This window comes from Ranitomeya variabilis, chromosome 5, assembly GCF_051348905.1.
Source record: "Ranitomeya variabilis isolate aRanVar5 chromosome 5, aRanVar5.hap1, whole genome shotgun sequence".
NCBI classification, from domain to species: domain Eukaryota; kingdom Metazoa; phylum Chordata; class Amphibia; order Anura; family Dendrobatidae; genus Ranitomeya; species Ranitomeya variabilis.
The window spans coordinates 531,860,811-531,877,200 of NC_135236.1; the positions used below are offsets into that span (position 1 = coordinate 531,860,811).

General features: G+C 43.6%; 1 protein-coding gene across 1 annotated transcript in view; it reads right to left on the reverse strand.

Moving 5' to 3' along the window:
• The window catches only part of RBM27 (RNA binding motif protein 27), a 107,334-nt gene that overhangs the window by 75,573 nt on the left and 15,371 nt on the right, over positions 1-16,390 (reverse strand). Inside the window, exons 2-3 of the mRNA XM_077265831.1 lie at positions 10,038-10,156; positions 5,107-5,243 (exon numbers count right to left, since the gene is read on the reverse strand). Coding sequence (XP_077121946.1) covers positions 5,107-5,243; positions 10,038-10,156 — 256 coding nt within the window. The remainder of the gene's footprint in view (positions 1-5,106; positions 5,244-10,037; positions 10,157-16,390) is intronic.

The following is a 16,390-nucleotide window of genomic DNA, read 5'->3' on the forward strand; positions in this document are numbered from 1 at the left end:
AGAACTGCAAGGAGCGGAGCCAGGTAGAACCGCAAGGAGCGGAGCCAGGTAGAACCGCAAGGAGCGGAGCCAGGTAGAACCGCAAGGAGCGGAGCCAGGTAGAACCGCAAGGAGCGGCGCCAGGTAGAACCGCAAGGAGCGGCGCCAGGTAGAACCGCAAGGAGCGGCGCCAGGTAGAACCGCAAGGAGCGGCGCCAGGTAGAACCGCAAGGAGCGGAGCCAGGTAGAACCGCAAGGAGCGGAGCCAGGTAGAACCGCAAGGAGCGGAGCCAGGTAGAACCGCAAGGAGCGGAGCCAGGTAGAACCGCAAGGAGCGGAGCCAGGTAGAACCGCAAGGAGCGGAGCCAGGTAGAACCGCAAGGAGCGGAGCCAGGTAGAACCACAAGGAGCGGAGCCAGGTAGAACCGCAAGGAGCGGAACCAGGTAGAACCGCAAGGAGCGGAACCAGGTAGAACCGCAAGGAGCGGAGCCAGGTAGAACCGCAAAGAGCGGAGCCAGGTAGAACCACAAGGAGCGGAGAGGAGCTGCGGGAGAGGTCTCTGCAGCAAAGCTGAGCAGAGCCACAAGGAATGTGGAGAGAAGCTGCAGCAAGGGATAACTGCAACAGCAGAAGATAAGCTGAGTAGAAAAGAGCAGAAACGCAGAAGTGAGGAGCAGAGGTAAGGTCACAAAGGTTCAGAGCAGGCAGATTTGCAAGAGAGCGGAGTGTAAGCAGACTGAGAATACAAGGAAAGACAACAGGGAAGGAAGCCAAAAACTAGGAGACCGAGGTAAGACTAAGTACAGACAAGGCAATGGAACAAGACACAAGGAAATCCTGGGACCAGGATATTCTGCCTCCTGGTGGGCGGACAAGACCAAGGAAATAACACAGAGAATCCTCCAGAGAGGGAGAAACTCAGAGAAAGGCCAGGCAAACTCAGAAGCAAGACACTAACTGAGCTAACACATTGCACAGGCCCAGACCACTGGGTGGAGCTGAACTAAATACTGGAGGTCTCCTGGCAATTGGTCAGGAACAGATTGGACAGATGCACCTGATTCCTATAAGAACCAGAGAGTTCAGGCGCCGGCCCTCTATACACAGAACCATGAAGCATGCAGAGAGCAGAGACACAGAACATGGAGCTGGCAAGAAACAGAAACCACATCATGACCTGGAGCAGTGGGTAAGATAGTGTGAGAATTGCAAGGCCATGCCGTGATGCCAGCAGAGTTGTTACACCATGGATGAGTGGTAGACTTTGAAACAGTCTTTTATATACAGGCCAGGTTTTTCAGGGCAGGTCTCACTAAAAAATGGTGTCCTTACTTATCCCCCTTTTGTAACACACTTTGCTCCATTTTTGGGACCTTCCTTTCTTTCCAGATTGGGGGACCTCATCGGGGAAATGTTGCCCTGGTACTATATGGGCATGTTCAGTTCTAGAGGTACTGGGCAATTGCCCTTCCAAATATTCACCCTTGAAACTGAATGTGCCAGTCTGTACTGCAGATAGTGCTAGCACGTAAGCATTATAAATTGCCATTTGTCAGATGTGCAAAGCCAGCTTCTTGTGCCACAACTTCGCTTTACCCATGGCACTGTAGGGCTGGAGGATTTGATCAGAGAGATCAACATCCTCATGTTCTTGTTGTACCACATCATGTAAATGTAACTAATAAAAATATTTTATATTAGATTTTTTTCACTTCACTATCTGGATGCTATTCCTAGTTATATTTCTGTGAAAAATAAGTACTCCAATATAAGTTGATTACGTCCGTATTTTTCTACTGTCCCTAATCTAGCCCTATCAACTAGTCTAGATTTACTTGTATTTGATATTTAAAAAACAAAATCACCGGATGCTGATCAGTGACGTGCGTCACTGATCAGCGCTTGATGGCTGCAGGATGAACGCACGCACAGTGGTGGTGTAAGGGGAGGGGGTAAAAAAAATGGACAGGAAAACAAATCCCTGGACAAAAGCGAGCACAGATGCTGATCAGTGAAGTGCGTCACTGCTGCACAGAGGTGAAGAAAAATAAAAACACGTAAAAAAAATAAATAAATAATAGAGTGATCAAGTGCTGATCAGCACTCGGCAGCAGAAGGTGGGTGGGGGGGTATTCGATGGTGGATTAGGCAAAGGACAGGAACAGGTGAGGAAGAGATTTCTCTTTTCTTCAGGTCTTCAGTCAGCAGCAGCAACAGAAGCCCAGCAAATCCACAGCAGAATGACACGGTGACTGCTTTGAACACATCTCCAAGCTAGAATGAGGCGATGCAGAGCGGTTACTGTGATGTGAAACTGCATGCCTGCTCACTGGTATTATCAGACGTCATCGTCAGATCTCTCAATTAGTGCAGGAGCTGCTGACGCTGCCGTTGTCTAGCTCCAGCCCATGTTCGGGGATGTTACAGACCAATCATAGCTGGACTTCAAAAGTTTCAGGCAATTTCATTTGCCATGTTGTGAAAAGGGTTAAAGAAGTAAATTTAACAATCCTTTTGAAAAAAGGAGTAGAAATAGAGGGGCAGTAGCTAAGTTTAGAAAACAATGAGGTTATTTCTATAAATTGCTCAGAGGTAATGTTGAAACCTCTGTTGGGGGATGGGATGTTTGGGGCATCGGATAACTGGTGATGAAAATGGGCCGAGACAACAGTGATTCAAAACTGCTTCTTTAATCTTCCGGGCTTCTACTTTATCTGTTCATGCATTCTGTTCCTTCTTTATCCAGATGAACAACAAGGGACAGTGTGAACGGGGCTGTTAATGCTGTGTCTGAGAAAATGCTGCATTAGGCTACTTTCACATTTGCGTTTACCTGATCTGCGGACTTCCTCCGTGAAGCCCCGCCCTCGGCCGCACCTCCGCCGCTAGCTCCACCTACCTCTGCATGCGGTTCGCAGATCAGGTAAACGCAAATGTGAAAGTAGCCTTACTTATACAATGTCTGTGCACACAATTTGGATGGAGCTACACAGCGACGAGTCGCAAAAAAGCAATTGTCTAAAATTTTAGAGCTCTGATTTTGCTGTGGAAATAAAACATCCAAGTTGCAGATAAGTCGCGCATAGCGTGCAACTTACACTGACGTCTATGCAAGTGTGATTGGTATGAATTGTGACCAGAGAGAGAAAATCCAACACACTTGGAAACATCAGTGACTTGTGTTGTAGCATGTCACAGATCAAAACCAACACCATAAGAAATCATTAAAAGCAATGTTTAATTACCGCACAACACAAGTTTACGTGTAGCCTTACTATGTTATTCTACTTGTGCAATAAATTGTGACTGATTAATATGAGTCTGCCTGCACACACACAACTTCATAAAATAGTATGAGCCATTATTTAAGGTACCGTCACATTAAGCGACGCTGCAGCGATAACGACAACGATGCCGATCGCTGCAGCGTCGCTGTTTGATCGCTGGAGAGCTGTCACACAGACCGCTCTCCAGCGATCAACGATGCCGAGGTCCCCTGGTAACCAGGGTAAACATCGGGTAACTAAGCGCAGGGCCGCGCTTAGTAACCCGATGTTTACCCTGGTTACCAGCGTAAAATGTAAAAAAAACAAACAGCACATACTTACATTCACGTCCCCCTGCGTCCACTTCCTGACTGACTGAGCGCCGTACAGTGAGAGCAGAGCGGTGACGTCACCGCTGTGCTGCTTTCACTTTCACTTTGCGGCGCTGAGTCAGAGGAGGAAGCAGACCGCAGGGGACGCAATGTGAGTATGTGCTGTTTGTTTTTTTTACATTTTACGCTGGTAACCAGGGTAAACATCGGGTTACTAAGCGCGGCCCCGCGCTTAGTTACCCGATGTTTACCCTGGTTACCAGTGTAAAATATCGCTGGTATCGTTGCATTTGGTGTCAAACACAACGATACACAGCGATCAAACGACCAAATAAAGTTCTGGACTTTATTCAGCGACCAGCGACATCACAGCAGGATCCTGATCGCTGCTGCGTGTCAAACTAAACGATATCGCTAGCGAGGACGCTGCAACGTCACGGATCGCTAGCGATATCGTTATAAAGTCGTTTAGTGTGACGGTACCTTTAGGCTCTTCAGCACAAGATACAATAGTGCAGACAGAATATATTAAAGGAGTTGTCAACATTGGACAATCAACACTTGTTAGCCAAGTCCCTAGCAAATAAGCCAATTAAAAGACGTCTCCCCATGCTAAGGCCCCAAATGACTCATCGGAAGGGAAAATTGAGAGTACAATGATGAAATCCACTGGAAAGCCACCACAGGTGAGACCAAGCTTAAAAAGTGACTATTCAGATCAATAGGGTGTCCATGTAACGCATCACAGTTCCTACAGAGAGGGGCCTACTTTGTAATCTTTTTCCACCCTGGCCAAGAAATAAGGACTCTTAACAGAGGATCCTGCTCTATTAAAAAGAGGTTGTCCACTGCTTTAACACGGATGACCTAATCAATGTCTGACCGGCCGTGGTATTACACCTGGCTGTTGGATCTTAGCGGCCGCAACTGGGTACTGCACATCCGCCACATATAAAAATCAATAGGGGGGGTATGTGCAGTACTCTGTCACGGCCACTATCAGATGGAGCAGCTACGCAACCGAGCGCTTTCAGCTGACTGGCACCAAGAACAATTAATTGGCGGGGTACTGGGTGTCAAACCGCCACAGATCAGACAATGATGGCCTATCCTAAAGACTGATGGCCTATGTTCAAGTAGAGGACAACCTCTTTAAAACACATGAAAATAGGATTTATAAATTCAACAATAATTTCACAAGCCACATTTTTTGATAGTAGCCAACTAAACAGGAAAAGCATCACTGGTAAACTAGCTGCTACACGCAGTCTGCACTGGGCAATGATACAGGCTAGACTATTCAAACCAAGGTGGAGCTTCTCAGAAAGGGCACAAACCAAATGGTAGACGTGTGTGATGTTCTCCAACTGCTTCATTACAGGGTAATCCCCTCTAAAACCTGGGAGTTACGCTAATACAATGTGAGAGACAGACCACTGTTCATATATATCATCGTTCAGCATGTAAAAGAAATTATTTTAATAATACAAGTACAGGGCAAAAGACACCAAGCAACACAAAAACTCACCTGTCCTGTTCCAGCCACAGATAGATGGTGCTTTTCTGATATCTCCTCCTTTTCTTCAACTTTTACAGTTTCTTCAGGTGGAAGATAGCTTCCTGTGTGCAAACTTTCAAAAAGTTTATCCACAAAGTCATTTGTTTCTGAAAAAGTAAAAAGGCTATGTAAGCTATATATGGATGGAAAAATAAACTGGTATTATCTGGCTAGGCTGGAAAACGCATGACTTTTTTTTTTTCCTTTTTAGATTTTTAAAGAGAATCTTTAAGTAGAATAAACCCACCTGAGCCATCTAGATGGGCATGCAGGTCACGGGACGCTGAATAAAATGATAGGTTGATATCTGCGATCAGACGTCTTATTCCAGAGAAATCCACATTTTTCTTATATGTAAATAGGCTGTACTGTGTTAGTTGTAATCACACGGCTCGACAGCACTATGAGAGGACAAGTGCTGCTGCAAATGTGTTTGTAATGAGACAAAGTTCTCTTCTGCTGTACTGTGTTAGTTCGGATCTCACTGCAGAGCGGTGTGTGATTATGGCAACAACATGTCAGTCTATACTTGTCCCACATGGGTAATGCGCCATTTCATTTAAAATAAGATCAGGAGGCAGATTCTCAGGAAGATGTGTCCAGCCCATAGATTTTAACAGCTCATTTACAGATTAAGAAAAGGGTACATTTATCTGGAGTAAGATATCAGATCGCAGATATCAAGGTATCATTGTATTCAACTTCATGATCTGCATGCCTATGTAAATGATTTCAAAGGGTTGATCCTATTGACATTCCCAATGTCACACTGATTGACAGCCGGCTTCCCACTGCCTAACTATGGTGAGCCAGCTGTCAATCAAGAGAAAGAACTGTTTATTCATGTTGAACTGGCCACTTCATGAAATAGATGCTGCAGAGCTCAGTAAAACAGGTTTTAATTTCTTCTCTCTATTGTGGAGATATTAGCTTGTAAAGTTTGTGCTGTAATTTGTTAAAATTCAACTCAACTAGATGTTACCAGAGGTTCATCTCTGGTGGGAGTGTACTCGTTCCCCTGCATGAGATTGACCAATCATGAGCAGGCATACGGAAGACAAGAAAAAACATGCTTTCCTCACTATTGGGTGCAGCTACTGTCTAAGCAATACAGCTGAGCAGAGTTATGCATCATTACAAACACTTCCAGATATCATCTCACTGTCCTGTCAGCTCTCACCTCCCCCCACACTGACTGCTGTGAGGAAGGAGCTGTGTCTTTACACAGTAGCGTCAGAGATTAGTGAGGAGAGCATCTTCTTTTCCCCTGTGTGATGCTGCCTGCATATGACTGGTCAAACTCATGCAGGAGAAGAAGTAGACCCCACAGGTACAAATCTCTGGTAACACCCAGATGAACTAAACGTTAACCTAAACTTTACAAGCTAATATCCCTGCAATTGAGAGAAGAAATTCTGAAGTAAAAATAGTGTTTTATTCAGCTCTGCATCCACTATCCCACGATATAGCCAGGTATAGAAACTGTTGTAAGATCCTCTTCAACCTCTTTCTGACATTGCAGTTTTCCATTTTTCCGCTTTCCTTTTTCCAAGAACCAGAATACTTTTAATTTGTCCATCAATGTAGCTGTGAGCTTGCTTTCTTGCAGGACGAGTTACACTTTTGAATTACACAATACATTTTATCACATAAACGTACTGGAACACGAGGGGAGAGAAAAAAAAAAAAAAAAAAGAATCAAGTGTGCCGTTAGAAAAAAAAAAAAAAAAAAAAAAAAAAACAATTCTGCAATTGCTTCTTGTGCTTTTTATTTAGGCTACATGCACACGTTGCAGAAATGCCGCGGAAATTTCCGTGGCAATTCTGCAACTCCTGCCGTGGGTATATCGCATGCGGAATTGGCATGCATATTCCCGCAGAAAACTAGCGTTTTGCAAGCATAATTAGCTTGCAGAATGCTAGCGTTTTCCAAGCGATCTGTAGCATCGCTTGGAAAACTGACTGACAGGTTGGTCACACTTGTCAAACATAGTGTTTGACAAGTGTGACCAACTTTTTACTATTGATGTAGCCTATGCCGCATCAATAGTAAAAGATAGAATGCTAAAAATAATTTAAAAAAATGGTTATACTCACCTTCCGCAAACAGCCGATATCCTCAGCGGCTTCCGTTCCTATAGACTGTGTGTGTGCAGTACCTTCCATGACGTCGCGGTCACGTGATCGCGACGTCATCGCGGTCATGTGACCGCGACATCATCGCAGGTCCTTCACACACACCATCTATAGGAACGGAAGCGGCCACGTGCACCGCTGAGAGGCGGGAGGACTCCAGGGGCCATCGAAGGTGAGTATATCATAATTTTTTATTTTAATTCTTTATTTTTAACAATTATATGGTGCCCAGTCCGTGGAGGAGAGTCTCCTCTCCTCCACCCTGGGTACCAACCGCACATGATCTGCTTACTTCCCGCATGGTGTGCACAGCCCCCTGCGGGAAGAAAGCAGATCAATGCAATCCTAGGTGTGCGGAATCCCCGCGATTCCGCAAATTTAATGAACATGCTGCATTTTTTTCCGGAATGCGATTCTGCTCAGGAAAAAAATGCAGCATGTGCACAAAAAATGTGGATTGCATTCTATTAAATAGGATGCTTAATGTGAGTGTTTTTTTCGCGGTTTTACAGCGTTTTTATAGCAAAAAACGCAAAAAATCTGCTACGTGTGCACACAGCCTTAAACTGTTCATCATATGGTAAAAGTGGAAATATGATTATACAGGTCAGTATGATTTTGGGGACACAATTTTTTTTTTCTTTTTCTTTTAAGTGGTGAAAAAAATGTGACGCGATTTTTTTTTATTTTTTACAAATTTCTGGTGTCGCCATTTTTCAAGATGCTTTCAATTTTCAAGTGACAGAGACCTTAATAACTATGTTACTATGAGAGAGAGCGCTTGTCTTTTTTCGCCCCGAAGCAATGGTTTTATTTATACCATTTGGGATTAGATATGCTGTTTTGATTGTCTCTTACTGCATTTTTCTGCCAAAAAGACATTTTTTTCTCGTTACACTGCACTGATTGGGTTAAATAAATTTTATAATTTGATAAATCATACTTTCACAAACTAGCAGTACGTGTATTTTTCATGACTTTTTTGATTTCTGAATTTTTAATGGGAGAAATGAGGGGCGATTTGAACTTTAACCCCTTCATGACCTTGGGATTTTTCGTTTTTCCGTGTTCGTTTTTCACTCCCCTCCTTCCCAGAGCCATAACTTTTTTATTTTTCAGTCAATTTGGCCATGTGAGGGCTTATTTTTTGAGGGACGAGTTGTACTTTTGAACGACATTATTGGTTTTACCATGTCGTGTACTAGAAAACGGGAAAAAAATTCCAAGTGCGGTGAAATTGCAAAAAAAGTGCAATCCCACACTTGTTTTTTGTTTGGCTTTTTTGCAAGGTTCACTAAATGCTAAAACTGACCGCCATTATGATTCTCCAGGTCACTACGAGTTCATAGACACCTAACATGACTAGGTTATTTTTTACCTAAGTAGTGAAAAAAAATTCCAAACTTTGCTAAAAAAAAAAAAAAAATTGCGCCATTTTTTGATACTCGTAGCGTCTCCATTTTTCATGATCTGGGGTCGGTTGAGGGCTTATTTTTTGCATGCCGAGCTGGCGTTTTTAATTATTCCAATTCGGTGCAGATACGTTCTTTTGATCGCCTGTTATTGCATCGCGGCGACCAAAAAAACGTAATTCTGGCGTTTCGATTTTTTTTCTTATTACGCCGTTTAGCGATCAGGTTAATGCTTTTTTTTATTGATAGATCGGGCGATTCTGAACGTGGCGATACCAAATATGTGTAGGTTTGATTTTTTTAATTGATTTATTTTGATTGGGGCGAAAGGGGGGTGATTTAAACTTTTATATTTTTTTATTCACATTTTTTTTAACTTTTTTTTAAACTTTTGCCATGCTTCAATAGCCTCCATGGGAGGCTAGAAGCAGGCACAGCACGATCGCCTCTGCTACATAGCAGCGATCTGCTGTTCGCTGCTATGTAGTAGAAAATCAGGTGTGCTGTGAGCGCCGACCACAGGGTGGCGCTCACAGCTACCGGCGATCAGTAACCATAGAGGTCTCAAGGACCTCTATGGTTACAATGGAGAAGCATCGCTGACCCCCAATCATGTGACGGGGGTCGGCGATGCGCTCATATCTGGCCGCCCGGCCGGATGCAGTAGTTAAATGCCGCTGTCTGCGTTTGACAGCGGCATTTAACTAGTTAATAGCGGCGGGTGAATCGCGATTTCAACCGCCGCTATTGCGGGCACATGTCAGCTGTTCAAAACAGCTGACATATCCCGGCTTTGATGCGGGCTCACCGCGGAGCCCTGCATCAAAGCAGGGGAGCTGACCTCGGTCGTACTATCCCGTCCGATGTCAGTAAGGGGTTAATATATAATTTAAAAAAAAAAAAACACGCACTTTAAGCTCAATAAAAAGGATTTTATTTAGCAAGCCTTAAAAAGACATGCAGGGTTTAAAACTGACGCGTTTCTGGTGTCAAGGACGCCCTTATAGTATAGAAAGAACAACAAGTCTTTTTAAACTAGCCAGGATCAATCACAGAGATCTGTGATAATCAAAGATGCATCTTTTGATTGATCCTGGCTAGTCCTATGGACTTTAGATGACACCGCCCTCTTACCATTCTTCAGTCTAATCACTGCATTTAAAATTAGTGCGATTATCACAGAGAAAAAAATCAGCTATAAAAAATAGTTAAGAACTCCTCTAACCTTGGATGGAATTGCATATCCAAATTTTGGATATAACAATTATCCTGCATACTTTTTCTTTTTTGTGGATCCACCCAAACCTATAGTGACCTCACATCCAAGGTACCCATTGAAAAATAATTTTATACCTTTCTGTAAGAAAACATCCAGCTGGTCAGCACATATGGCCTTTAACTCCTTCTCCGATTTGTCTTTTCGTACCAAAGCAATAACGTAGTTCGCTAAAGCTGATGGGTCGGCATCACATCTGTTAAAAAGGAAATTATTGGTTACAGTAAAGAACACAAAATAAATCTAAAACATAAAAAATCTCAGTCACAGATAAAACAAATATTACACGGCCACACACAGTCCCAGCATCCACAGGGACAAACTGATCTGTAAAAAAAAAAATGGATTCTACTCTTTTTTTTTTTTTTTTTCATTTTACAAATACTTAAATACTTCATATTTCCTATTATAGGTGGTGAAATCCTAGGACCCAGAAGGTCCAGGACTACACAAATCTTCACCAGACTGTGAAACCACCAACTACTAGCTGTAGGACCGAGAACTTACATCCCAAAAGAGGAGTGATTATCCAGAAAACTCTGTTCTCAGGGATGAGCTGTAAATATTTTCAGATTTGGGAAAGTTCGGAAATATCCTATAAATGATAAATGTCTGTTCTGTTCCTGATCTAAGGATCTCGGCTTTTAGTGGGGATGAATCTGTGCTGCACTTTATGCACATGCTCAGTAGTGACCAGTGCGGTGGAGTCAATGAGGCAAATTGAGGAGTCAGATGTTTGACTTAAGGTACCTTCACACTGAACGATATCGCTAGCGATCCGTGACGTTGCAGCGTCCTGGCTAGCGATATCGTTGTGTTTGACAGGCAGCAGTGATCAGGATCCTGCTGTGCCATCGTTGGTCGGAGCAGAAAGGCCAGAACTTTATTTCGTCGCTGGATCTCCCGTAGACATCGCTGAATCGGCGTGTGACGCCGATTCAGCGATGTCTTCACTGGTAACCAGGGTAAACATCGGGTTACTAAGTGCAGGGCCACGCTTAGTAACCCGATGTTTACCCTGGTTACCAGCGTAAACGTGAAAAAAACCAAACACTACATACTTACATTCCGGTGTCTGTGCCCTGCCGCTGTGCTTCTCTGCACTGTGTAAGCGCCGGCCGGAAAGCAGAACACAGCGGTGACGTCACCGCTGTGCTTTCCGGCTGGGGCTTACACAGTGCAGGGAAGCAGAACGCCGGGGGACAGACACCGGAATGTAAGTATGTAGTGTTTGGTTTTTTTTACGTTTACGCTGGTAACCAGGGTAAACATCGGGTTACTAAGCGCGGCCCTGTGCTTAGTACCCCGATGTTTACCCTGGTTACCAGGGGACTTCGCATAGTTGGTCGCTGGAGAGCTGTCTGTGTGACAGCTCTCCAGCGGCCACACAGCGACGCTGCAGCGATCAGGATTGTTGTCTAGATCGCTGCAGCGTCGCTAAATGTGACGGTACCTTTACTGAGGCCATAGCCCCGTAGTAGTAAAAATGTCACTTCTGACTCTCCTCATCCCCACTGATTAATGCAGGCAGACCACTAATCACAGAAGTCTTCTCCGCACTTGGTACCAGGTAGAAGTACTCAGTCGGCAACGAAGGAATAACACTTTTTTTTTGTTTGTCCAGCCTTGAGGTTTCCAACATCTTAGAAAGTTCAAATTGGCACCTGGAGTGCTCAGATTGGCTCCTATTGTCTATAGTAATGTCTCCACTCTTGAGAAGATCTCATACAAGATCCCCCTCAAAAGTTGTCAATTGTAAATAGACTATTGTTATCTTATAAGGAGATGGCATTCCATTAATATTTTGGAGACACCCACAGACCTAAGAGGGAAGGGGTGCAACCGCTTAATTTCCAGTATAGGCCAGGCAACATGAGGCCAGTGATGACATGTACTGGTGATACACCATCTCCTTATGAGACATAAGCTCTATAAGACAAAAGTCATCATTTCTGAAGCGTGAAGCAGAAAAGTACCAGAACCCAAAAGGGGCACGATCGCATGATCTATCATTCTGTAGAGGTATAGCAGGTTTCTATAATTGGAGGTACAATGGAGGCAGGTCTGTTACCACTGGTTAGTACATAAGTCGTGATGTTAAATAATTGTACAATATGTCACCAGCAGTACATCTATGCATCTTGCTAACCTCAATACCATCACAATGGAAACAGCAGTAGAGGAAGCTATGACAAGAGAGGACTGTCCGATCCAAGGCTAGGCTTGAAAATACTAAATAATACCATCAGACATGTGACCTCAGCCCTAGTTATCTGCACCATCAACCTTACCAGGTACGGATCAGCAGATTCAAGCACATCTTCACCACAGATCAGAAGCGTATGATCTGCATAGCACATCTGTTACTGTTACGGCTTTTCTATGCAGGTCTACATTTTGTAGAAGGTCTATTCTATGTTTGCAGATTTACATAGTAACATAGTTATTTAGGTTGAAGGAAGACTTTAAGTCCATCTAGTTCAACCAATAGCCTAACCTAACATGCCCCAACATGTTGATCCAGAGGAAGGCAAAAAATAAACCCATGTGGCAAAGAGTAAGGTCTCTTTCACACTTCCGTCTTTCTCCACAAGTCGAAATACGTCTGTTTGTGAAAAAAACAGGATTCTGCAAATTTGTATTCAGGATGCTGTTTTTTTTGTGCCCTAAAGCTGCAGATATTGTAGCTCTTCCCACTACGTGACAGAAGCTCTTGTACCCACATGCCTGACAACTACAAGTGCTTCTCACTAAATTAGAATATCAAAAAAGTTCATTTATTTCAGTTCTTCAACACAGAAAGTGAATCTCATTATATAGAGCCATTACAGAGTACGGTAATCCATTTCAAGCGTTTACTTCTGTTAATGTTGATGATTATAGCTTACAGCTAATGAAAACCCAAAAGTCATTATCTCCGTAAATTAGAATTAACAAAAAAACACCTGCAAAGGCTTCCTAAGCATTTAAAAAGGTCCCTTAAGCTACTTTCACACTAGCGTCGTGCACTGCACGTCGCTATGCGTCATTTTGGAGAAAAAACGCATCCTGCAAAAGTGCTTGCAGGATGCGTTTTTTTTCCATTGACTTACATTAGCGACGCATTGCCCCATGTCGCAACAGTCGTGCGACGGTTGCATCAGACCGTCACCACCAAAAAAGTTGCTTGTAACTGTTTTTTGGTGCGTCGTGTCCGCCATTTCCGACCACGCATGCGCGGCCAGAACTCCGCCCCCTCCTCCCCGCACTTCACAATGGGGCAGCAGATGCGTAGAAAAACAGCATCCACTGCCCCTGTTGTGCGGCGCTTCCACAGTATGCGTCTGTGCACGACGCTAATGTGAAAGTAGCCTTAGTCTGTTTCAGTAGGATCCACAATCATGGGGAAGACTGCTCACTTCACAGATGTCCAGAAGGCAGTCACTGACACACTCCACAAGGAGGGTAAGCCACAAAAGGTCATTGCTAAAGATACAGAGTGCTGTATCCAAGCATGTTAATGGAAAGTTGACTGGAGGGAAAAAGTGTGGTAGAAAAAGGTGCAAAAGCAACCGGGATAACTGCAGCCTTGAAAGGATTGTTAAGAAAAGGCCATTCAAATATTTTGGGGGAGATTCACAAGGAGAGGACTGCTGCTGGAGTCATTGCTTCAAGAGCCACCATACACAGACATATCAGGACATGGGCTACAAGTATCGCATTTCTTGTGTCATGCCACTCATGACCAATGGACAACGGCAGAAGCATCTTACCTGGGCCAAGGAGAAAAAGAACTGGACTGTTGCTCAGTGGTCCAAGGTGTTGTCTTCAAATGAAAGTAAATTTTGCATTTCAATTGGAAATCAAAGTCTGGAGGAAGAGTGGAGAGGCACACAATCCAAGCTAATGTCTAGTTAGTGTGACATTTCCACAATCAGTGATGGTTTGGGGAGCGATGTCATCTGCTGGTGTAGGTCCACTGTGTTTTATCAAAACCAAAGTCAGCGCAGCCATCTACCACTAAATTTTAGAGCACTTCATGCTTCCCTCTGCCGACAAGCTTTTTGGAAATGGAAATGTAATTTTCCAGCAGAACTTGGCACCTGTCCACATTGCCAAAAGTGCCAATACCTGGTTTAAAAACAACACTATCCCTGTGCTTGATTGACCAGCAAACTCGCCTGACCTTAACCCCATAGATAATCTATGGGGTATTGTCAAGAGGAAGAAGAGAGTCACCAGACCTAACAATGCAGAAGAGCTGAAGGCTGCTATCAAAGTAACCTGGGCTTCCATAACACCTCAGCAGTGCCACAGGCTGATCGCCTCCATGCCACGCCGTATTGATGAAGCAATTGATGCAAAAAGAGCCCAGACCAAGTACTGAGTGCATTTACTGAACATACATTTCAGTAGGCCAACATTTCAGATTTTAAAATCATTTTTCAAGCTGGTGTTTTAAAGTATTCTAATTTACTGAGATAATGACACTTGGGTTTTCATTGGCTGTAAGCCATAATCATCAACATTAACAGAAATAAATCACTCTTTGTAATGAATAATATATATATATATATATATATATATATATATATATATATATATATATATATATATATATATATATATATATATATATTTGTCTAAGGGGTACTTCCGTCTTTCTGTCGGCAACTTCCGTCACGGTTATTCGTTCGCTGATTGGTCTCGCCAGCTGCCTGTCATGGCTGCCGCGACCAATCAGCGACGGGCACAGTCCGATTAGTCCCTCCCTACTCCCCTGCAGTCACTGCCCGGCGCCCACTCCATACTCCCCGCAGTCACGGCTCACACAGGGTTAATGCCAGCGGTAACGGACCGCGTTATGCCTCGGGTAACTCACTCCGTTACCGCCGCTATTAACCCTGTGTGACATCTAATGTTAAAAATAATTAAAAAAAAAAAAAAAAATTATATACTCACCTTCCGCCGCCTTTCCGACGCTCCGGTGACGCTCCGGTGACCGGTCCATGCAAGCGGCAGGTTTCAGTGCTAAGGTTGGTGTGTGACAAGGACCTGCCATGACGTCACGGTCATGTGACCGCGACCTCATTACAGGCCCTGCGCGAGAAGGACCTGCCGTGACGTCACGGTCATGTGACCGCGACGTCATCACACCCTCGGACCGGAAGCTGCCGCCTTAACCGAACACAGGCGACAGAACTACAAGGGGCCCCTCGGAAGGTGAGTATATGTTTATTTTTTATCCTGTGACATACGTGGCTGGGCAATATACTGCGTGGCTGGGCAATATACTGCGTGGCTGGGCAATATACTGCGTGGCTGGGCAATATACTGCGTGGACATGCATATTCTAGAATACCCGATGCGTTAGAATCGGGCCACCATCTAGTATAATATATGAGATTTACTTTTCGTATTGAAGAACTGAAATAACTTTTTGATGATATTCTAATTTTGTGAGAAGCACCTGTCCATTCACAACCGTACCCATATGCCTGACAACTACATTCACAACCGTATCCAGCAGAATCTCATGCCAGACAAAATGATAAACTGATGACTTGGGCTGTGCCATCTTGGAGCAGTATAAAGATACACACTGTTAGCCTATATCAACACTGTGTGTTTTGCAGCTTTTTATGCCAATTAAAAGCTGCTCTTTACAGTACTAGCAAAAGTGATGACGTTTCAGAAATCTCATGCACACACTTTTTTCTTGACCGAATTGGAAAACTTCTGTTTTTTAAAATCTGTTCTTTTTTGCAAACCAATGTGTTAAAGTGATCAACGCCCTACCAATTCAACTTCCCTCTGCTGTTTTTACATTTGCATTTTTTTTTTTCTCGTCACCATAGTTCTTGTCAGCTTTTATTGTTCAGAAAAGTCACTATTTTCTTCAGACTTAAACTTATTCCCCTAAATAATTGGCCAAATCACCATTTTGCCCAAAAATGTTTTATGATTTCACATAAGTCTTGCACTGTTGGCTCAAAACCTTGTATGGTTTATTCTTGCAATGCAAAGCTGAAGTATGGGATCCTGAAAACACCAAGAAAATCAGCAAATAACAGCTAAAGCAGTGTTTTGGCTGCAATTTTTTTATTTATTGACGGCTAAGAGATTAGGCTTTAGCTGCAGAAAAAAAACACATGTGAACATAGGCTTACTTTCTTTCCCATTAGGCCCATAAAAAAAACTCACGCCAACAAACTGCGCACATACCCTAATTAGCAGCTATCACCCTAAACTGTGCATACGTAGAAAGCAGTCATTCAGTGGCAATACCATGGACTATAGTTGTGCAGAAAGTAACCAGGGATTTCGAATTGGGGTTGTAGTTATTAACCTTACACTGCCCACAGATATCAGATGATTGGCCAAGGAAAGGGCTGATTTTGTGGCCAGACATTTCTTCAGCAGCTGCCATCATAAAGAACATCCAGATGAA